The 23,959-nt window shown below is 36.8% G+C and overlaps 4 protein-coding genes across 5 annotated transcripts; 2 read left to right on the forward strand and 2 right to left on the reverse strand.

Moving 5' to 3' along the window:
- The first annotated feature begins 811 nt into the window (after positions 1–811).
- On the forward strand, positions 812–9,150 carry LOC140978426 (protein argonaute 1-like). Its single transcript, XM_073443437.1, has 22 exons — positions 812–982; positions 1,879–2,531; positions 2,628–2,836; positions 2,927–3,076; positions 3,158–3,291; positions 3,493–3,602; positions 3,972–4,078; positions 4,640–4,778; positions 4,854–4,970; positions 5,249–5,356; positions 5,438–5,509; positions 6,454–6,576; positions 6,651–6,816; positions 6,928–7,187; positions 7,276–7,418; positions 7,550–7,612; positions 7,695–7,758; positions 7,866–8,001; positions 8,116–8,189; positions 8,481–8,575; positions 8,650–8,681; positions 8,771–9,150. The coding sequence occupies exons 2-22, from the start codon at positions 1,887–1,889 to the stop codon at positions 8,977–8,979; spliced, it is 3,156 nt and encodes a 1,051-aa protein (XP_073299538.1). The 5' UTR covers positions 812–982; positions 1,879–1,886; the 3' UTR covers positions 8,980–9,150.
- Positions 9,151–10,800: 1,650 nt separating this feature from the next.
- On the forward strand, positions 10,801–13,237 carry LOC140978577 (organelle RRM domain-containing protein 6, chloroplastic-like). Its single transcript, XM_073443741.1, has 4 exons — positions 10,801–11,075; positions 12,170–12,238; positions 12,564–12,670; positions 12,863–13,237. Exons 1-4 carry the CDS (start codon positions 10,838–10,840, stop codon positions 12,959–12,961), a joined length of 513 nt encoding a protein of 170 aa, XP_073299842.1. The 5' UTR covers positions 10,801–10,837; the 3' UTR covers positions 12,962–13,237.
- A 2,411-nt stretch (positions 13,238–15,648) lies between these two features.
- Positions 15,649–19,406, reverse strand: LOC140978427 (rhodanese-like domain-containing protein 8, chloroplastic). Its single transcript, XM_073443438.1, has 8 exons — positions 18,836–19,406; positions 18,636–18,689; positions 18,272–18,421; positions 17,754–17,901; positions 17,092–17,183; positions 16,815–16,918; positions 16,341–16,610; positions 15,649–15,991 (listed from the first exon to the last, which is right to left on the reverse strand). The coding sequence occupies exons 1-8, from the start codon at positions 19,175–19,177 to the stop codon at positions 15,862–15,864; spliced, it is 1,290 nt and encodes a 429-aa protein (XP_073299539.1). The 5' UTR covers positions 19,178–19,406; the 3' UTR covers positions 15,649–15,861.
- A 787-nt stretch (positions 19,407–20,193) lies between these two features.
- LOC140978428 (dehydrogenase/reductase SDR family member FEY-like) lies at positions 20,194–23,948 on the reverse strand. 2 transcript variants are annotated; one of them, XM_073443439.1, is made up of 8 exons: positions 23,577–23,947; positions 23,201–23,321; positions 22,835–22,952; positions 22,380–22,516; positions 22,097–22,198; positions 21,624–21,716; positions 20,929–21,001; positions 20,194–20,602 (listed from the first exon to the last, which is right to left on the reverse strand). In XM_073443439.1, the coding sequence occupies exons 1-8, from the start codon at positions 23,852–23,854 to the stop codon at positions 20,346–20,348; spliced, it is 1,179 nt and encodes a 392-aa protein (XP_073299540.1). In that variant the 5' UTR covers positions 23,855–23,947; the 3' UTR covers positions 20,194–20,345. The 2 variants fall into 2 exon arrangements, with proteins under 2 accessions (XP_073299540.1, XP_073299543.1); XM_073443442.1 differs by lacking the exon at positions 22,097–22,198 and having other exon boundaries at positions 23,577–23,948.
- Positions 23,949–23,959: the final 11 nt, after the last annotated feature.

A 23,959-nucleotide genomic window follows, 5' to 3' on the forward strand; every position in this document is an offset into this window, starting at 1 on the left:
AAATATAATCAATATTTTATAGATTTTAACTATTGTTACTCATCGTTTTAGACAAAAACTTGTGTGAGACGGTTTCACGGGTCGTGTTTTATGAGACAGATCTCTTATTTAGATCATCAATGAAAAAATATTAATTTTTATTCTAAGAATATTACTTTTTATTGTGAATATCGGTAGAGTTGACCCGTCTGACAGATAAAGATTCGTGAGAACGTCTTACAAGAGACCTACTCTATTACAAATTTATATCTGTGTGATGGTCGATCCGATTCATATTTAGAGTGAAAAATAATATTTTTAACATGAAAAACATTTTTCATGGTTTGGATCGGTGCAAAAATACACATAAAATTGATAAATGAGATAACCTAATATGAGTTTTTGTGAATGATTAAAAGGTAATTTGACAAAAATATTTGGCCGTTAAAAGTGAAATTGAATAAGCGATGTTAATTGATTGTAATTTTCGTAATAAGTATGAACTAACATTTTTCTCCTCTGAATCTTTTTTTTTATTTTAAATAAATAAGATACATGTTTTTGAGTAAATGAGAAATATTTATTATAAACAGAGACAACAAAATATTTATTATGATTAAATCTTTGAAGCCGACATATATATATACATAGTACAAAACAAAACAAAAGTGATGTTAGAAAACAAGAGAGTCGTGGAAGGCCTCGCCGGGTGGACCCCACAAGAAGACAATAGACTGAGTTGTCATTTCAGAGCGGGCCCGATATTATGATACGTACGACTGTATTATGTGGGTGGCATTTACGTGGTTTCCTCAAACTTTAGTGTCAATATTCCGATAGTCTCTGTCCTTTTTTTATCCTGCCCTCTTCACCTTCACAGCCCCCCTATTAATTTGCAGTCTGTAGCTGCGGTGTGAGCAACAGCCACTTTCTAGTGTTGTGTTTGGTGTGGACAGAATTTTCCCAACCTCTTTTCTTAACGACTGCGAAGGGTGGTTTTAAGGTAACGAAATTGATGATGAGTTAGGATTTCTTCATGTCGAGATGTTGTTTTTTGCTTTCGCTTTTCTCGGTGGTGAGTTCTTTTTGTTTGTTTTTTTGTTTTACGGATAGATCTAAAGGATCTGAGTTTCTTTTGTTTACTTTGGGATGATGCTGTTTTTTTTCGTGGTTCGATGGGTTTCTCTGATGATGATGATTTTATCTTTGCTTTTTACTGTTAGTTTTATGTGTCGGATTGTTGGGTTTAATCATATTTCAGGAGAGAACGTATAGTTTATTCCTAGTTTATAACTATCTTCATATTCCTTTATGGATTACTATTGAGGACTAGCTTTGATATGTGTTTACATCTCACGACTGCTGGTCGTGCAGAGTTTGTCTTTTTGCTGATAGCATAGTCGGGACGAGCTGAGAAGTTATCATGTTGGTGATCATCACCTATCTCAAGCTTGTTTGTTTGGATGAACTAATGTGATTGATGTTTCGGTAAATCTTCTAAAATGTATGTTATTGGGGTTTTTCTTATGAGAACATGTGCTAAGGATTTCAATGCCGTTGTCTCAGGCATGTGTTTCAATTTATGACGTAGTGACATTGCAGAGGCGTGTCATGCTCGTGTATTCACCTCTGATATGGATTTACTCGTGCATCCAGCTTTATCTTACCAGATCAGTTAGCTTTTGAAACCAGGCTAGTTTATATTTGAAGATGGTGTAATGTACTTAGGTTGTGGTTCTATACATTGGAATTGATTTGGTTTGTAGCAGTCTGTTTGAAGGCGTGAATTTCCTATGCTTATGGGTTTTTACAAGTGCCGTTTTGGTGTTGTATTTCGTTTTTTGGCGTGCTTCCTCCTGATTATGATTTTAATTATTTCAATCCATTTCTTTGATTTAGTTGCTATCATGGCGAGAAGGAGGCAAACTGATATTCCTGGTTTTGGTGAGAGCTCCGAGTCTCAGGAATTTGGTGGAGGACGTGGTGGTGGCCGACGTGCTCCGCAGATGGCTGCTGGACACCGTGGGGGAGCAAGAGGTTGGGCACCCCAACGAGCAGGGTATGGTGGAAGAGGTGGCAGAATGCCTCCACAGCAGTATCATGGTGGGCCTACTGATTGTCCACAAGGTCGTGGTGGTCAACAGTATCAGCGAGGAGGGCCACCTTCTCAGCGCCATGGTGGATTTCCAGGTGGTCGTGGGTCTGGGGCACCTTCTGGGCCACCACCTCCCGAGCTGCATCAAGCTACCCATTCTCCTTTTCATGCTGTTATGATGGCTCAGCCGACTCCATATCTGGGGGGCCCTGAGGCACAAACAGGACCTAGCTCTTATTCTCAGTCACCGGAGTTGACTTCTTCAGAATTGGCTTCGCAGTTTCAGCCTCTTTCTATGGACCCAGAAGTGGCCCCAAGCCAAGAAATGCAGCCCGCTTCAAGCAAGTCTATGAGATTTCCTCTAAGGCCTGGGAAGGGTATTTATGGTGCTAGTTGCGTTGTGAAGGCCAACCACTTTTTTGCTGAGCTTCCTGACAAAGACTTGCATCAATATGATGTTAGTTGTTTACGTGAAGATTTTCTTAATTTCCTCTTGAGATTAAGTTCCACCAGTTAACATGGTCTATATTGTGTGGAATCTCCTTCTAAATAGGTATCAATTACACCTGAAGTCACATTCCGTGGTGTCAATCGTGCTGTGATGGAGCAGCTAGTGAAGCTGTACCAGGAATCCCATCTGGGAAAGAGACTACCTGCTTATGATGGAAGAAAGAGTCTTTATACTGCTGGGCCACTGCCTTTTGCTTCGAAGGAATTCAAAATCAACCTTATTCATGAAGAAGATGGTCCGGGTGGTCCAAGGCAACATCGTTAATCCTTGACTGCCCTTTACTTGCATGAGATCTTATTTTAGGAACTTTGTTTATATCCGAGTTCTGATCTTGTGTGCAGGCGAGAGAGGGAGTTCAAGGTGGTGATCAAGTTTGCAGCACGTGCTGACTTGCATCATCTAGGCATGTTCTTACAGGGAAGGCAAGCTGATGCACCCCAAGAAGCTCTTCAGGTTTTGGACATTGTTCTGCGTGAACTTCCCACTAGTCGGTAAGTGTTAATGAGCTTATTATTTTGGTAACATTTTAATTTTTTCAATATCCCTTGGATTAAATTTTCTATGATTTGCAGGTATTCTCCAGTTGGCCGTTCATTTTATTCCCCTGATTTAGGCAGAAGGCATCCGTTGGGTGAAGGGCTAGAAAGTTGGCGGGGTTTTTACCAAAGTATTCGCCCTACTCAAATGGGATTGTCCCTGAACATCGGTGAACAAATTTATACCTAGTTGCTCAAATTCATTTTTTTGTCAGTTAGATATTTTTTCCACGGTCAGGAATAAGCATTGAAGGGTTTTATATAATTCATTTGGACGTCATTAGATTTTTGGGCATTTATGTACACCTTCACTTATTAATGGCAATGAGCCAAGACATTTCTCTTCTTGATCATTGTCTTTGACGGAGCAGATATGTCATCTACTGCTTTCATCGAGCCACTTCCTGTGATTGACTTTGTCACCCAGCTCCTGAATCGGGATGTCTCTGCTAGACCATTGTCTGATGCTGACCGTGTGAAGGTTAGATCTGCATATATTTCACTTATATGATTGTATGCTTCCTCACATGCTCATGGCTTTGATATTTTGTATCCCATTTTTTGAGTTTCATTGACATAAAATTTTACGCCAGAACTTGTTTATTGTAATCTCTTAGTTTTAATGCTCAGGGTTTTGAGGTTAAACTCTTGAACATTTTCTACATGATTTGGCTGCCTTTGAGTAATGTCAGTGAAGCTTATCACGTGTTTGTTATTTTTATATCCATGTACCTGTTTTACAAATTTACGTGCTATTATGTGATAGATGATATTCTGTACTCTGTCGATACATAATTTTCAGTTCTGGGTCTATTCATGTATTTCAACTCATAGTTTGAGTTGTTAACAGATAAAAAAAGCTCTTAGAGGAGTTAAGGTGGAGGTCACTCATCGTGGAAATATGCGCAGGAAATACCGCATATCTGGTTTGACATCACAGGCAACGCGGGAACTAACGTAAGGATCATGTTCTGTTTGAATGTAAATTGATGCTGCATGTACTTCTGTTTGAATGTCCGAGCAGATATCCATATGACTTTGGTTCTCTCTGATGTTGTAGTTACTCTGTTGTTCTCATTTGAAACTATCATCTACTACCTATGTTGCATAAGCATGGATATGATCTGTGAAAATGCCCTCAATTTTTTTAAAATCTCAGAAAATCTACTTTCATACCTGACATAGCTGCATTTGAAATTGTTGGATATCATATTCATGTCATCATTTTCTCTTTTTAATATAATTTTTGGGTACCAAAAATTAAATATCATATGCATTTAGGAGCATCTGTGTATTGTAACTATACATATTCATGTCCTCATTCTCTCTTTTTAATGTATCATAACTTGTTGTTTTGAACCATAAAAACTTTTGTGATTTTTTTTTTTAAAGAAATGTGATTATCAGTATGTTAGCTTAACTTCCTCTATAGTAGTGCTAAATGCATTGAACTTTGAAGTTTGATCGATGCTTGGAATTACTCAATTGTTAACTGAAAATGGCTTGTGCGGGTATTAGATTTCCGGTCGATGAAAGAGGCACAATGAAATCTGTGGTAGAATACTTCCGAGAGACCTATGGATTTGTCATTCAACACACGCAATGGCCTTGTCTGCAAGTTGGAAATACTCAGAGGCCAAATTATTTGCCCATGGAGGTCAGTTTATTTTCTTTTTATCTGTTTATTTCAAATAATCTTGAGATTATTGTACTGAAGAAATTTAATATCTAGGTTTGCAAGATTGTGGAGGGCCAGAGGTACTCAAAGAGGTTAAATGAGAGGCAGATTACTGAGCTCCTTAAAGTCACTTGCCAACGTCCAAATGAAAGAGAGAATGACATACTTCGGGTGGGTCTTACAACGACTTCATGTTTATTACAATTTGAATAATTGTTTTGCAGTCCCTGTTATTTGGGTTTGAAGCATCTGTGCTCTTAGAAAGACGACATGTGATATAATATTCTGTGATGATTCTTACATAATTTGTACGAGTCTTTGCAATTTATATCTTACATTCTTTCTATATGATATATGCTTTCGCGTTTGTTACTCTGCTTTTATAGGTTTTTGATTTGCGGTAATTCTTAATATTCTGCAACTAATGCTCATCTTTCTTTATTTGTCAGACTGTACGCCATAATGCATATGCTGAAGACCCTTATGCCAAAGAATTTGGGATTAAAATTAGCGAGAAGCTCGCTCAAGTGGAAGCTCGCGTTTTGCCTGCACCTTGGGTAAGCAGAAAATTCTATTTTTGCTCATAGTTTGAATTGTTTAGGTCTTTGTTTTTCTAATTGTTTTTTTACTTTTTGTAGCTTAAGTATCATGATTCTGGACGGGAGAAAGACTGTCTTCCCCAAGTTGGGCAGTGGAACATGATGAACAAGGTTAATGCCATTTCATTATATTGTTCATATGAAGTGTGCTATATCTTTCAATGCTTCAAGTAACAATGACATTGACGGGGGTGGGAGTTCGGTTTCGGGTTTCGGTACCTGATCCTCCCATTCACCCGATCAGGTCGGGTAATTTCCGAAAATGTCAGCTTCAGGTAATACCCGACCCCATCTATTTTAAATCGGGTCAGGTTTGTTACTATTTACCAACCGAATAGCCCGATTTGTCTTTTTTTAAAAAAGTAAAGGGCTTTCAATGTTGGGCTTAGTGATCGAGCATTTTATACCAACCAACCAGAGATTGGGAATCACTAAAATGAGGCTTTCGTGAATGTATATATAGCCTCTGCCATGAAATTCGGAAGTGTATTTATGTTTGTTGTATTCAATTAGGCATCTGATATACTGTCACCAATCACCATGCAGCGTAGGAAAAATACTGAAGGTGTTTGGGGAAGGGTGTGATTGTGAGAACCGATTGATTGAATTGATTTTAATGGTATCAAGAAACAATTCCCAGTTACAAGATTTTTGTTCCAACTTGAACTTTCAAAAGGGGACTTCAATTCCTTGATTGAGCCAAACAATTTATTGAATCGAACCAATCCATGTCCCTTGCCACAATTCTCATTAAAAAAACTGACCCGGTTGGGTCGTGTTCGGGTGCAAAAAATGCTACCCAACATAATTGGGTTCCCAACCCGAACTTACACAAAACCGAAAAAGCCGACCCGTGCCCACCCCTGGACATTGATCTCAGATTGTCAACGCGCATTGTTTTCTAGGATAGTTCCTGCTGAGATGCTTATTAGTTGTAGTTGATCTAAGATTTGTTTTAATGGTGCATTTTGATATTCTATTTTGTACTGCATGTTTATCTTGTATACCGACAATACAACAATAGCTAAGACCACCTCATTTTTGTCTCTGTGCAGAGAATGGTTAATGGTGGTACAGTGAACTGTTGGATTGGTATTAACTTTGCCCGAAATGTGCAAGAGAGTGTAGCGCACAGTTTCTGTCATGAGCTTGCGCAAATGTGCACTACTTCTGGCATGGTATCCATGGATTTTATTACACTTTGTAGGTTAAATATTAGAACCCTTCTGATTTTTGTGTTTTCTTCTTGCAGGCTTTCAATCCGGAACCCGTCTTACCTGTTTTGAATGCCCGCCCAGATCAGGTAGAAAGGGTTCTAAAAGCTAGGTATCATGATGTCATGACTAAACTGCAGCCTTATGGGAAGGAACTTGATTTGCTGATTGTTATATTGCCGGATAATAATGGTTCTCTTTATGGTAATTTTTTTATGGGTTTCCAAAATATGTACTCGGATCCGTTTTCTTAGCCACCATGAAGGTGGATTATGTCTCTATTTTCTTCCTAATCTTGACTTCTTATTTTTCAAGGTGACCTGAAACGTATATGCGAAACGGATCTTGGAATTGTTTCTCAATGCTGTCTACAGAAGCATGTCTATAAGATGAGCAAGCAGTACCTTGCCAATGTGTCTCTGAAGATAAACGTGAAAGTCGGAGGGAGGAACACGGTGTTGGTTGATGCAATTTCAAGACGTCTACCCCTTGTCAGTGATCAGCCTACAATTATTTTTGGTGCTGATGTCACTCATCCCCATCCTGGCGAGGATTCCAGTCCTTCGATTGCAGCTGTAAGATGCTTCTTCTTTTTCCTGCTACTAATTAAGATGCATTGCTTCTCATTTTGGATGTTTTAGCATATATTTAATTATTTTGCAGGTTGTTGCTTCCCAGGATTGGCCCGAAGTCACAAAATATGCGGGCTTGGTATGCGCACAGGCCCATAGGCAAGAACTCATTCAAGACTTGTATAAAACCTGGCAGGATCCTGTCAAAGGGACTGTCCATGGTGGAATGATCAAGTACGATATTCATGTCTTATTTGTGCCAACCTCAGAAGAACGTCAACAGTTTGCGTTTTTTTTTTCATTTTTTAACCTCGCTTGGGGACATTACTAATTCGTGGTCCTATCATTATGCTGCTATGCATCAGGGAACTACTTGTTTCATTTCGTAGAGCCACTGGGCAGAAACCACAGAGAATTATTTTTTACAGGTAATGGAGCAGTACTAGTCTCTTTCCATTTTTTGTATCCTCTTTTTCTTGTTCCCATAGAAGCGACTTCCATGTCCTACAGGGATGGTGTCAGTGAAGGGCAGTTTTATCAAGTATTGCTTTATGAACTTGATGCAATCCGCAAGGTATTCATTTTCTTTTAGAGTTCAGTTTTCTCTTTTACATATCTACACTCTCTGTATATCTACACACACATTAACTGTGAGAGTTAGTTAACTCATCGATTCTTCAGGCATGTGCATCTTTGGAGCCAACCTATCAGCCCACTGTTACCTTTGTCGTAGTACAGAAGCGACATCATACAAGATTGTTTGCCAATAACTACCACGACAGACATTCAGTAGATAGAAGTGGAAACATACTCCCTGGTACCAATTTTTAACATGATCCTGGCCTCTGATTAAATTTGTATTAGATAATTTAGATTTATGAAAGGCACTTGTTATTCGATTTTCCTGACTTATATATGTTACTTTGTGCAGGCACTGTAGTAGATTCAAAGATCTGCCACCCTACTGAGTTCGACTTCTACCTCTGCAGCCATGCTGGGATCCAGGTATCTTCAAACCTTTAGGCCACGTTTGGCTCGGATGATGGGATTATTGAATTATTATTAAGTGATAAGAAAGATATATAAAGAAATGTAAAATATGGTTGTAAAATAGTATATGTTTGATAAGATCTTTGTTGATAATTGGTATGATTGATAGAACGAGTTTAGTAAAAATGGACCAAACATGGGCTTTTAGGGCCAAAATCGTCCCCTTATCTACCGTACCAAACAAAACCTTACTTTCTTCGGAAAGTTCTTTTATTTGTTTCTTACATGTATCATGTGTGTTAACAGGGTACTAGCCGCCCAGCTCATTATCATGTGCTGTGGGATGAAAACAAGTTTACTGCTGATGGTCTTCAATCTCTTACAAACAACCTTTGCTACACGTAAGGACCCATATCCCCCTACCTCAGAACTTGTTTCTGTACAGTTCATGATTGTTTGTTTTGCCCCCTTGCAGATATGCCAGATGCACAAGGTCTGTTTCCATTGGTATGTATTGCAGAAACGTCATAATCTTAAGATTTCATAATTTATTTAGAATCACGGCTTGATACTAAAGTAGTTGTGCTATGTGGCAGTGCCTCCTGCGTACTATGCTCATTTAGCTGCTTTTCGTGCTCGTTTCTACATGGAGCCGGAAACATCAGACAGCGGCTCGATGACTAGTGGTGTAGCCTCTAGTCGTGGTGGTGCAGCCACTAGGAGTAGCAGGGTTCCTATGGGTTCTGCTGTGAGACCCCTGCCGCAGCTTAGGGACAATGTGAAAAGGGTGATGTTCTATTGTTGAGCGCTGGTGTGGTAAATTAATATTATGGGTATCAGACAGGTTTCTGAGACTTGATGGTGTGCTTTTACTGATTTGACTGATTTTTATTAGCCCTTCTGCTCTGGTGGCTGAGTGGGAAGCCTTGGTGTTGAAACTTGTATTTGAGTGCGTGAGCATAAAAAATTATTATTATTATTTTAAATTTATGCCAATCTCCTTTTACTAATCTCTATTATATATTAAGTTTGGACGTAATAGATATAAAATGGGACACCAAATTTTTTTCTCAACTTTGCTCTTATGAATATTACAATTTTCTTTCTTTTTTTTTTAAAAAAAAATTTCAACAAACCATTTTTTTTAATCTTTTTTAAATTTCATCAATTCAAATAACATTTTAGTTTCTCGATAATGTCACATTTCATTTTAATCTCTCAATAATTATAAAAAAAAACTGTATAAACGTATTTTGTGTGCAGGGTAACTAGTCTAACAATAAAGTCTACATATACAATATTTTTCAAATATAATAAGTTTTTTATTAATTGAAATGAAAAGCAAGAATTTCGTGAATAATAATTATAATATTAAATTTTTTTAGAACTCATGGAGCTGCGTGATCTGTTAAATTTCTATTTTTTCGCATCAAATGATCTTGGATAATTATACCATTTGTTATAATGATATTCACATATCATATTTTACTATTCACGTTTTACTTTTATTTTTAATATTAAAACATCCTTAATTACTTTTTTTAGTCTTAAAATAGTAATGATATTTCAATTTTTTGAGAAATTTTATTTTAACAACGTAATTATTTAAAAACAAAATTTTTTAGATTCATTCGACATAAAAATAAAAAGGAAAGGGAAAATCATGATAAAAATAATAAACTAACTTACTTATTGGTTATTTAATATTTAAATAAAATTGAGTCTTCAAACTATTTTTGTAATGTGGTATTTGTTATTTTACTTATTTGCAAAATACAATATGTTTTATTTGTAGTTTTCTTGTGTTTATTTTTATCATCTTAATAATACATTATTTTTTTAGTTTGCGATGCAAATAAATAGAAGATGATGTAAACTAAAATCAAAACTTTATTAAATTTTTTTTAGTGAAACATTTATATTATTTTTAGATGGATAGTTTAAATTTTAATTCTGAGAAAGATACTTGATTATATTTTTAAGATTATAGTTAGTAACTTATTTTAATTACCTATTTATAGTATATATCATTAATGTTCTAGTAATTTAAAGAAAGATGGTAATTTTATTAACTTGTAAGAAGAAAATTTACTGTCAATATAATTTTCTAGATGGTTAGTAGTATTTTAACTGCTAAATATTTTTTTTATGACAATAAATATTATTTTGTCTCTAAAATAGGTAAGAGTAGCTACGGTCTCATGGATATAGATACGATATTTCTGAGACGAGTTGATACGATTCATATTTTGTGTAAAAAATAATATTTTTGACATAAAAAATAATATTTTAATAGTCCGTGAGACGGCCTCATATGATTTTTTGTCAATATATTATTAGTATTTTTTTCTAGATTATTGTAATATATATTTATTCTTATCATAGTATATTCTATTAGAAGAAATGATACATAGAAAACTTTTTAATTCGAATTACTGTGTTGTTGTTTTTAAAATATTCATATAACATGTCATGAATTTTTTTTTTTAATCTCTTCAATTTGAAATAATTTCCATTCGAAACTAGACTGCTATGAATTGCTATTTGTTAGTTTCTGAGGTACCAAAATATTATTTTAGGAAACTTGAAGGGGGATCCATGCAAAATGCGTAAAAGATTAGTTTAATCAGTCAATCGTGTGGCGATATCATCATACGAATGTAATGGCTACCGCCACCTTCAACTACCACATTCGACCTCTCCCTCTCCTTGCGACGCCGCTGCCGCCACCGGGAAGAATATCGAAAATAGTCTTCTACTCCGCACCTCTTAAGCCCAACAAGCTTGTAAGTGGAGTTCGAGAATGTAATCTCCTAATTGCGGCGTATCTCCCACCTAGTCGTCCGCCTTCTTCTGCGTCGAGAACGCATTTCAATCCTTCCACCAAACTCTTCGTTAGCGGTCAGCTCTCTCTCTCTCTCTCTCTCTCTCCCCCCCCCCCCCCCCCCCCCCCCCCCCCCCCCCCCCCCCCCCCCCCCCCCCCCCCCCCCTTTAACTTTTTATTTTTTTTGGTAATTAAAGTATTGGTAACTTTGTTTTCTGGAAATTTTTAGTGCCTCTCCAACGGTGTTTCTATGCGATATGTACTGGTGGTTGCAAACTTAATATTATATTCATATGTAATTTGCTGAATTGTTTTAGTGAAAGTTTCCATTCGATGTAGCTTAGAACAGTTCAAACTCTGAAATTTAAAACAAGAGTCATCAGTCATCACTGAGCTGTATACCTTTGCAGGATGTCTGAATCGCGGGGACTATGAAATGAGCTCTAGCTCGAGTTTGATCTCGACGTGAACCTAGTCTAGATTATTAATCTAGACTTGAGTCGTTTCCAAGTGGCTCGAGCTTAAGTTTAGCTCTCATGAGCATAATCTGTCACAAGTCTGATTAGGGAGGTAAATTTAGAAATTAAACTCTTGCAAAACATTGGAGAGTTGAAAGCTCATTCTTCACATCCTTTAAGAAAATTCAAGGCAATCTGCCACTCCCTCAGAGAATGCTAGCCATCACCCTAAACATGATCTTCCCATACGAGCTTGAGTTGAGGTTGAACAAAAGTATCTTATGACCTTTACAAAGTTAGTTATGTAAAAATAATTTTGTAAAAAAGTATGAATAGAATAGTAATTTAAATAATAAAAAAATTGTAACTTTGAGCTCGACCGAGGTACTACTAGTCGGCTTGGTTGAGTTGAACTTTGATGCAAGTGGATTGGCTCTCTTACAATCTTAGGTATGATATTTCACTTGAATTATGATATGTAGGAATGAATTTCCTGGATCAAGTCAACAACCATTGTAGTAGTAGTAGTAATAATAAAAATAACTATTATTGTCATTAAATTTCTTGTGCGCATCTAGAATGACTTGCTGTGGCAACGAATTCTGAACTTTGTTATTGTATGCTGATCGGCAATCCCCCATGATTGTGTGTGAGAATTGTGTTTCCAACTATGTTCTAAATGTCTCGATGGTTTTTTGTTTTTGTTTAATTAGGTCTCTCTTTTAGGACCACAGAGGAGAGTCTAAGAAATGCATTCGAAAACTTTGGTGAGCTCGTTGAAGGTCAGAATTGCATCACAAAACTTGGGTATCAGATTCTTTATTGAAAGCTCTTTTCTGTTGGGTGTGTATCAAGGATTTTATTTTTGTTAAATTTTAGATCTGTCAATTGGTAATTTGAGCATGATAGGTTGAAGTAACCAAAAATCATCAATCCTGGTGTTCTCTTTATAATATTGTTAATAGTTCTGTGTTGTTTCAGAAATCTGAATCGCGGATATGATTTAAATGGATTTTAAATCTGATAAATAACTTTTCAACCCATACAAATGGTTGAATTATGGGTTTCAAGATTCTAAAATGAGAACATGTGTTATCATTATTATAGTGAATTTGGTGATGGATAAGATAGCGAACAGGCCGAGGGGATTTGCATTCTTAAGATATGCCATGGCAGAGGAGTCTAAGAAAGCCATTGAAGGTATGCATGGGAAGGTAAGTCTGTAGGTGGCCTTCACACACACACACGCGCGCGCGCGTAAAAAAGCCTAGATTGCAGATTGGAAGATTCTCTTAAAACACTTGATATTGCAGGATACAAATGCAGAAATTTAGATGTACGAGTAATCTCTGTCCCTTTTGACAATTTTTCTCTCATTTTGAATTGGCTTCCCAACGTCCTTGCAGTTTCTCGATGGCCGAGTAATCTTTGTCGAGGTAGCAAAATCCAGAAGTGACCTACGTGAAGGGCTCAAGCAGAAACCTGGAGAGAGAGAGCTGGAGTGACCCTTCACAATAGCATGTGAAGAAAAAGATATCTGCAAGAAGGCTACTCCTGTTGCCTCACGCCTGCTTGGTGATCAACTATATTTCATCCAAGTTTTTGGTCATCTGTTTTGGTTACCTAGCTAAATTGACATACTGCAAGCACGGTACGCTCCACCCTACTAAATTCACCCTTTTTGAACAGTAAGTGTTGAATGTTATACAATTTACGAATCCACTAAATTGTACTGAATCTTTTACCAGTTGCTACCAGTCAGTAGTGATGATAAGGCATAAGAGTCTCTTTATTTCTTCTATTTTCGAAATTGAAGTTAAATATTACTATTTTATTTATGTTTTCCTATATTATAACCTAATACGAATCACTTCAAATTTAAAAAGAAGATGCCCACAACTTAAACGTGTCTATGCATATAATTGAATCTACATTCAATTATATTTTCTTCAAAAAACAATAGCATACATATATCATATAATCTTATGATATAATCAATGGATCCACGATATGATTAACATACCTCTGACTACAATCTCTCAATACGATCAAGTGAAGAGGCATGCGATTGATGCAGTGTTATTGTTGATGTGGCAAGAAACCATAGAAGGCAGGAAATAGAAAATACACACACCAAGAAACAGCATGTGTAGCAAAACTTTAGTACAAACTTACCTTTGTAACAGCGTCTGAAGTTCCAAAATCAGATATGAAAATGTTTTGGTTACTAAGGAAACAATTAATGTACGTAATTCCTGTTCATACATCGACTAGGAATTGAGTGGTAACTTAGCCACAGAAAATTATATCACAATTGGCAGCTCTGTTGCACAAGGCTGTTGACACCATCGGCGTTAGCTAACACACATGGTTCAGATTTCTTTACAAGAATGGCTGGCAACTCAAAAGTTAATAAAATTATAAACTTCCACATAAAATAAACAATGGTTAGAAAGATTCCACGACCTGGGGTTACCAATTGTAATGAGCTATGAGCAAACACGAGCTCGTCGACTCTCCCATACTTGAAGAAATGACATGGCTGACTTGTCTTCCCTCTCTGATAAACACCGGTTGTACGGAACAAAACCCTTCAGCATTCTTTTTTACCAGAATTCGCCGTATGCTCTGACTGGTGGGACTTACTATCCTGATTTTCAGGATTGTATTCTTCACAGATTGATTCATTGTTTGAGCCTGCCAAAAGACACTTTCTTTTGAATATCTTTGCCGGTTTCTGCACGTAGAAGATCTTAGACCTTTTCTGCTGCCTTTAGCTTGCATAAATTGAGATGATTGTAGACCAGCTTTTGGTACCCGTACCACCAAGACAATCCAAAAACGTTCTCCAAGTGGCTAGAAACGCTCAATGAGTTGGCAAACTGAAGGGAGTTACCGTACTTGGGGCAAATTCAGACTTATGCGCATGCAAATTCTGAAAGAGCTTCTCAATGAGTTGTAAAGACTGTTTTGACAGATCTCTCACAAGAACGGTTTTTCCAAATAGTTTAATACTAGCACAAGATTCTTCAGTAGATGTATGATCCTCAAATTTCTGCATGCCCATAAAGGGAGAAAAAATGTCAAATTCAACTTCTAAGAGCTGTCAGTTCAATTTAGTGGCAGCATAAATGAATAAGTAAGATAGCGTTGTGGAGTTAGCAGCCGGGACTGAAACAGAATATAGTTTCACAAAGTAATTAAAATCAACATCTTCTTTATAAGTAAGGACAGATGTCACATATCATTATCGTTCTGCGAATCAGTAGCACACGAAGCTGCTGGAGAAACGCAAGTTCTATGAATCTCAGGATCAGAACAAACTGTTGGAAAAACCGAGGATGGCGAAAAAGTAACATCTGAAGAGGGTGATCTTTCAGGTTGAGGTGAAACCATGGATTCTGCAGTAACTGAATCAACTTTACGCTGAATCAACTTTACGAAGGTAAGGGTGGAGGGGTTTCTTTTTGGGCCATGGAGGAGGGATCTCATTTGGATTGAAATGTCTCTCGCCTTGAATCCCGGGTTACCCGAGGTTAAAAAGGTAAATATAAGATTATGTAAACTGTGAAATTAAAGAAAGTTTTCTAGATTGATGCCAAATTGCATGGTTGCCAGCATTAATTAAGTGTTCTTACTTTTAGTTTGTAATAATGTAAAAATATTTCAAAACTAGCGACTGGCACACACGCAATATGTGCGTTAACTTTTAGAATAATAAATCTTCTTGAAGGAAGCATGAAACCATGAGTAGAACGAGGAGAGATGAACGGTTAAGGAGTGGAAAGATCTTTTATCGCCATGGATGAGATTTTGATGGTGGAAAATGTGAAACAGTTAATAAATTTAATATAATTGTATGTTTAGAAAATATCACAGCGAGAGACCATACTTTTTTTCTCTTGCTTAATAAATAGATAATTAATTAATTCGACTCAAACACAATTAGAAGGATATATTTGAAAAATCACTTAAAAGTACCACGAAGGTATTCATACTTTATTAAATAGTAATACACAAACTATGCTACATTTTTAATACACAACAAGGCCATTATATAGTTTCTTTTTAATTTTTATTCAATTACGTTAACACAACAAACTCTTGTGAGACAATCTCATATGTCAATTTTGTGAGACTGATCTTCTATTTGGGTCACCAATTAAAAAAATATATTATTTTTAGAAAATATAGGTATTGTCAACGCGTTTCTTGAATGTTGCATGATAGAGATTCTGATCTAATAACCATGAATTGGTCATATCTATTTTCATGTGATACAATGTTTCGGAATACGTGAAAAAACACATGGGATCCATTCATGATCATTAGATCAACCTGGTACCCCAAAGGTAAGCATCAAACAAACCCTGCAATAGGGGATTCATTTTCACCTGTCTTGCAACTACAGATCTCGATAATTATGCCACTTTTGGTATCTCCGATGCCCTGGTAGCACAGGTCTAAGCCGAGAGGCCGACATGCAGTTCATGCAACAGCATCCTCTGAAGTCATTCACACATTTCAAGCAGCATCTGCAAAAGCGAACACGATCACATTCAGGAATAACAGGGTTGCTAAAAAAAAAAGGAATATCAGATAATGTAAAAGCAAGGTGACAAAGTGGTTATGGGTTTTTCTTTTATAAATTCGCAAAATTTTATAAATAAAAATCCATAATAATTTTTTTAAACATTTTTACAAATACTCCCTAAACCTAACTAAATAAGTAACATCCTATCAAATAATATCCATATCTTGAGACAGAAGGAAAAAAGGCTCTTCGAAGTAATGTATATCGATCATATTATTCTCTCCCGGGCACATTTTTTTAGAAGTACCATTCTCAAATTGACGATTGATTCTAGGAGAATGAAAACTTACAGAAACAGCAGGTTGCAGTCAAGATTGGCGCAGTTGCGATGCCTCAACTCAGAAACTTGAGCAGCACATATGTAGCATTTCGCAAACGAATGGGACACTTCTTGCTTTCTTCTTGGATCAGAACAAATTTCGGGCTTGTAGGTAAAAGGTGAGAGAGAAAGACGGCCATCAAAAACAAATAAATTTCCAACCCATCCAACAGAACCTTCAGTCTCGAGGTAATGAGAAACTCCTCCACTTAGAGTATACAAATTTTTAAAACCCCGTTGCCTGTCACACAAACAAGAAGCTTACAGTATAATAAAGCAATTTCTTTATTTGATTATATGTTTTTGAGAGTTTGAAAAATAAAAAATATAAATAGCATATTGCACCTTCCAAGATTCAAATTTCAGAATCAAGCAATCCGTTGCACCCTAGAAATTGTTTTAACAAGAACAGGACATGAAAAGCATCAATATTCACAAGATTGACCTAAGAATTGTGGAGTATATGTCGCAGCGGATTCCTCCAGTACAATACATCAATATATCTGTTCTCTCTTTATCAACAGCAGACAAAGGATCTGAAGCCAGAACCTGGACATAAAATCGGTGCAAAATAAGGCTGTGTTCCGTCAAGGGTGGGTCAAATTTCTTGAATGTATATCCCAACTCCGATTAATTTCACACGGATAATATAGGAAATTTCTTGAAGGATGTATTAGGACCTAGGGGTTTTCAGCAAGTAAAATATCAAAAGAAGGCACTACCTCGGACTCAGGTAGGCCAAACGACGTGCTTCTGAAGCAATCTACATCAGGACGCTGTGCCCCTTGGAAGTGACCAACATCCCATTCATAACCTTAAAACATGTGGCTTAATTATGTCCCATAAACACTAAAAGAATATTTGAACAAATGGAAATGAATATCATTCTAGATTGAACAAAAACAAAAACAAGAGGGAATTTGACACTCAATGAGATGTAAATTGGAGTGCCACGCTATTGTTTGTAAATTATATTTCAATAAATTCTTGCTTCCGCCTAATAACACAATGAATTACATGTTCGCATGCATATTAGGCTTTGTGAGGAAATGGAACATTTAAAAACGGGATGGTAGCTGCACTCAATTTCATCTAATGTTTGCTAATTAGTTTCAAGGCATGACCTTCGGATATTTGATATTCCATAGAGTTGATCACCTTGTTATGGCATTAAGACACTAATGTAACGTTCTCTAGCAAACCATTTTTAAAAAGTCACGCTCAATGTTACTTAAACCAATGATCATACCATGGGAAACCAATTTTCTACCATTTGAGTTGGTGCATTGGTTTTGTAAATAAACTTTATATTCATGAAATATGCTATGAACCAGAGGAAGAAAGCAGTAACGAGAATATTTTTTTTTAAAAAAAAGGATAATACCGTTTCTCACATCCAGAAGAACAACTGCGTTTGATGAATTATCGATCTTATTAACTGCCGTCAGTCTGCTCCTCCATTGAGATGGTGTAAGAGGTGTGGCTCGCATTGACGGGTCAAGCAAAGGGAGATCTGATATGCCCTCTTCCCACTGGGAGAAAGAATGGACCCCAAGGTATATTATTTTACATCAATAAAATTCAACAGATATGAAAATAATAGGTTCCTGGGCTGCCCAGTACAGATAAACAAAGAATCTGCCAAAAAAAGTTAATAATATGTCTAGAAGGCTACTAAGATTCTAGTCCTAGCAGTAAAAAGTATAGAGTTTCACAAAGTACGTATCATAAATCGTAGAAAATAAGGCCTAAGAGAAGGAGAACACAAGACAATCCTATTTCAAGTTTCTAATATACATGAAGAAAGTTAGGTCTCTTCTCTAACATTTGGTACATACAAAAGCAAGAAAGAAAATTAACGATTAACAGTTGACAGTATGTGTTATAAACCATATATCTTGCCTGTACAAGGGATGGCTTATATCGCAATCTCAATTTCGGGAAAGCATGGCAATTATATCCAGGGGAGAGCTGAACTAATATATCAGAAAACCTATGATCTTCTCTCACCCAATTAACATATGTCATGGCATCTTTTGCGGGACCACTGTACTGCACAAGATGGAGCGTAAGGTAAGAATGTAAAAATGCTACATACCGAAGATTCAGCCAAACATCAGACACATAGTTTGGCTGGAAGATTTAAAGACAGTGACCATGACACAATAATAACATCAAAAAACAAACGAAAACAAACTGTTCATCAGCTACAAAGTATGAAACTGACCACCAATTAGAATATCAATAGAGAAGAAAAAAGGAATACCTGTGCATTAATTCCTTGCTCATTCAAATATATACGGCCACGTATATCACGACCCTGAATTAATTATCAATAGGAAAATTCTAAAAAAAACAACCAAAATATGCAGCAAAAAACCAACACAGACATGTTAAAAATAAATTATGAGACTATAAAAACGCAACACACAAAACAAAGCAAAAGGAAACAAAGCATAAAATCACCTGCATGAAAGAGAGATGTTTAGAGACTTCCATTTCTGGGTCTTCAACAAACGCTAAGCGGTAGAAATTAACCACCACGAACTCGTCATCCTCGTACACTCTGGGAGCACCAGCCTCCACCTCAACCCAGTTGCCACTTGTAGACGCAAGCGCTGAAAGACTAAATCTTTCTTTAAAATCGCAACAAAATCTACCCCAAACATAACTTTTAGATTTCATCAGGCTTTGAGAATAAAGCGGGGAATTCAATCCATTGTTGAATGAGGAGTATTCAGTTCTTTTGTCGGAGGCACTGGGCTTGAGAAATGGCGTCCATGTGACGATTGTGCAGGACCAGGCCATGGCTAAATTAATGGCCACCAAAATACTTCTTCTCTTCAGTGTTCCTGGTTGTAAATTGGATTAGGATGGTGGGGACACGAGCCTGCAAATCAAAATTACAAATTTACCCTTGACCTCGAATAAACCCTAACCCATCTTCCCCGGAAATATACAACAAAATGCCGTTTGAATTTGAAATATAATTTTCGCAATTTGTAATCTTTCGTTTGGCCACGCTCGTCCTGTTATAAGTACGAGGCGAGCCCAGAAACCTTTGGCCAGAAATCTTATGTGAAACCGGAAATCAGGACCTGTTCATGTTGGTTGACACCACACACAAGATTGTATAATTTTTGTGCTTTTTGTTAGAAGAATCAGCGGAGGTGATGTTAGACGACAGTGAATTTGATGTGCACTTCAATTTGTTGGCCCTTCGAATTCCGAGGGAAAAATGCAAGCTCGCCACTCAATCTTCAATGGGTGTGGACTGAAGTACATTACTATAATTCAAGTTCTCTTTTTTTTTTTCTCCACTTGATCAGGTATTTGCTTGATAGGCCACGTATCAAACCTATCACTGAGTATTCTTGCTTGGTCATGTGAATTTTCTTTTGAGTTCAATCGCAGATTTATCTGAAATCCACGGTCATAAAGTTGATGAATTTGAAGGAGCTCTTTGAAATTCAAGTGGTTCCTTATTCATTTACTCTTGGTTATTCATACTGGAGTGCCGGTACGTTGTAGTTTATGCTATACTTGTGTTATGATTCGAATAACCTTAGATAAGCTATTGCAATTTTCTCAAGCTTCAAAACAGATGAATTATTTACTTTTTATCTAAATTTCTCTGTTACAGACCATATATTGAAGCAGATTTTGCCCACTTGGGATTGAAGTACCTCATTTTATCATGTCCTGTATCATACCATAGTTTCTCAGTAAGGAAATAACCCTCTTCCTTAGGATACATAAGCTAAAAAGCGTCATACAATCTGCATTTCAATGATTTCATGATTCTGGTATCCAAGAAAGTGGAATACCGTGAAAAAGCTCGATATTAGATTCGGCCATTCCGTAGCTATTGAACAAGAAGAAATCCCATGTTCTGTGCAAGATAGCCTGAACTAGATGGATAGCTCCTGTGTCGGAGGAATTGATAACAAAACAAAACTAAAAGGTCTGTAACCTATTAGGAGGCTCCATATTTGCACTCGACTTCTTCCCCTTGTATAAGTCTCTCTACTGCATCCGACGGTAACCCAACCAACTTTAATGTCTTCTCCCAAACCTTATAACAAGTTTCAATGCCGTGTGCTTCTTCAGATGGATTTGCGGGACGACAGTCATGAGAGATGAAAGCACAGACTGGCCAATCTTCTGCTTTCAGCGACTCACAGTACTCTGGCAGTTGGGGATCGGTGGCAGCAAAAAGTGCACTTCTGGAGCCTGCAATTGCCAAAAAATATGACTAGTTTTTCACTGGCTGGTTTAGTAGATGTTGAGGGCAAAGAGAGAATAATGAGGAAAAAAACTGACGCATTGTGTTGTGTATGCAGTGGACAACAGCATGCCCAAGGAATATACGTCAAGTCTAAGGATTTTCAATAGTTTATGTGATCTTACATCAAGAGAGAACATCGCTCGTCAAGCAAAATAGAAAATGGGTGATGAGGCTTGATGTAGCGTAGACTAGAATTTCTCGTAGACATGTATTATATATAAATTAAAAAAAAAACTTGATTGGAAAATGATGAAAAATTCAGAAGATGTACCTTCTTCTGCGCTGAAAATAAAATAGGGAATTAAATGATACCCAGCTTGAACAATCTTTGGAAGATCCCGAGCCTGCATTTACCAACTCAAACTTTAATGTGTACAATGAGTAGACAATTATCAATTATTACAATGAAACCAAATCTTATCACACAACTACTTGCATATAATATAGACGACCAAGAAAAAGCATTCCCATGATACTAAGAAATGCTGAGGTATTACAACTTTACAAGCCCGACAAGGCTCTCACGTACGGTCTAAAAATAAGTTAATATATTCATCAAACCTACCAGTCTACATCCTAACCAATCTAGTGCTTGTTTTTTACATGCAGAACAATTTTAGATATTAATTTCATGAGATTGGTTATTAATCCTATCATAAACTAACTACCAAGGACGAAAGTGCCTTATAAAATGTCTCAACAAGTAGCTCGATGCATCTGGCATTAGCCACCAAGCATTAACTTTGTGAAAAGTCATTCGGCCCAATGATTTTCAGAGGAGCATGTGATGCCAGAGAACAACAATACAAACCAGAAAAAGATGTAAGCAAAAATATCCAATTTCCACCAAATGCTATGATTCGACGCTTGTTTCAGAAACAAAAACCATACAGCCACTTTTAAAATACACAAGAATTTAAGATACTGATTAATAGGTCAAAATCCTAGTACAGATTGGTTACTTACGACATTGGTGTGTACTATTCCAGGAGAAACACACACTACATTTATGCCAGCTTCAGCTGGAAGCCGCTTATTAAGAATACTGCTGAACATGATCTGCATTCACAAATATCAAGGTAGTATTAACGAGACTTGAACCAGCACTTTAAGTTGACGATCAAATTTGCAAGCTTATTCTTTTCACAGGAGCCACAAAAGGGAATAACGGAAAAGAAGGCCCCCGATGGACTGCCAAGAAGGTAGGTTGAGGTTCTCAACAATTTTTTAAACCCAAATACAGAAAAAGAGTTGTCTCCACTCACCTCTACCAATAGCATTAACCTCAGAAGTGTAAAATTATGAGTTTAAGAAATGGAAGCTACTCTTACATTAAAGTATTGCCCACTCACTATTGAAAATAGGATCAATAAGAGACTTGCATGTCATCGAAAGCCAAAAAGTAATTGCTGAAGTTTTAAGCAAGTGGTTGGGCACACCTCTGCTAGTTTGCTGCTCGAGTATCCCACCAAACTTGTGTATTTTCTTTTTCCAGATACAACATTCATATCTTCTGTATCCACAAATCCAACATAATGCATCTACAAACAACCAAAACAAATTACTCTCAGTTTGAGCAGCCAACGTTTCTCTTAAACAGTATTTTGGCAATCCATAATGAGCAATCATGTAAGTCCTCTCAGGTTCAAACAAGAAAAGTCGCAAATTCAAGTTAAATGACACTGAAACAATTAATATGCAGACAGTGCTTGTAAAACTTACAATAGAATTCACATTAATAATGCGGCTAGGTGAGCCTCTAATGAGGGAAGGCAAAAGCAATACTGAAAGCAGAGATGGAGCTAGATGGTTCACTTGCATGTGCTCTTCATAACCGTCCTTTGAAAATTTTTGTGGTTCTGAATCCAAAGAAATAGAGCAACCAGGATGCAATGAAATAGATTACCTTTTTTCTTTGCTTAAAAGTAACAATATAAGTATCAGAAAATCAACAAATGTATTCCTTTGGACCAAAAAAATCACAGGAAACAATTGGATACAGCACATTTGAGTTAAAGTCGAAAATATAAATCTAACTTCGATGCATACACAAATGGCAGTGCAAACTTTCATTCATGAAGGATTAATGCAAAATCAAAATAAGCTTATTACTGCCAACCATAAGGGAAAGACTTATCACACAAGTAGTAATTTTTAGAGTAGATTAAAATATAAACCTCCAATGGAAAATATTCCAGCATTGTTGATGAGAGCATGGAGAGGTGCCGAACGTGTATTCCAAGCTTCAGCAAATCTCACAATGGAGTCCAGAGAAAGAAGATCAAGTTCCATGACCTTTAAAATTGCATGTGTTAAAGTTTGTCGCAAGGAAACTTTGCAAATTTTACTAGCAATAATCTTATAAGAAGACAAAAAAGAGGGTGAAGATATTATTTTGTTTAATTGAAAAATACAGAGTCAAATGGAATGCAAGAGCATAAATTGGACCACATGCAGGAAAAATTAACGTTCCTTATAAAATGTTTGTAGATTCACCATAACAGTTTATCCAAATTTATGAGTTGACTTCATACATTAAGTACCTCCATATTAAGAGGAAGACCCCTTCCTAACCACTCTTCCTGCCATTTCTTTATCAACTCATTAGCAGCCTTTGAATTTCTTACTGCCATCACAACATGCGCTCCTGCTTCCGCCAATTGCCTGTTGTAGGTTAAGATATCAGATCCTTAATATATAAATAAACCAAAAAGTCGTCACTATGAATTTTCCAAGTTCAAAACCTGAAATTCCCATAAGGAATCATCTGCCTTCGGCATCAACTTCACATTCCATAAAAAATCAAGTGATCGTTTTACTACAGCTAAAGCAAGCATGCATATCAAAGGAAACATTTCGAGAAAAAAAAGCTGGAATATCAGCAAAAATGCATGTATCAGAAAGTATACGCAGAATAACCTAGCGATTTCTTTGCCGATCCCGGAGGTGGATCCTGTAACAATGAAGGTGAGGTCATTGAGAGGAGGAAGGGGCATTGGATTCTGCAAATGGCTGGCTAGAATCCTCTGGAAAAGCATCTCGTGAACCAGATAAAACCAACCAGTTAGCCAACTAAGCCAACCCAGGCCTTCCTTCTTCTTCGTGGCCTGCATTTCAACTTTATCCGAAGCCAAGAGCTTGCCATTTTCCTTCTCCTTACCCTTTCCCATGTCAGCTGCAGAAAATTGGGACGCCATTTTTCTCTTACAGGAGGAGATTGATTCAGATATGCTTGCTTCCGTTGATTCGAATTTCTTTTTCTTTTTCTTTTTCTTTTTCTAATCAAATAGTGTGTGTGTGTG

Source organism: Primulina huaijiensis, chromosome 6, assembly GCF_012295235.1.
Source record: "Primulina huaijiensis isolate GDHJ02 chromosome 6, ASM1229523v2, whole genome shotgun sequence".
NCBI classification, from domain to species: Eukaryota; Viridiplantae; Streptophyta; class Magnoliopsida; order Lamiales; family Gesneriaceae; genus Primulina; species Primulina huaijiensis.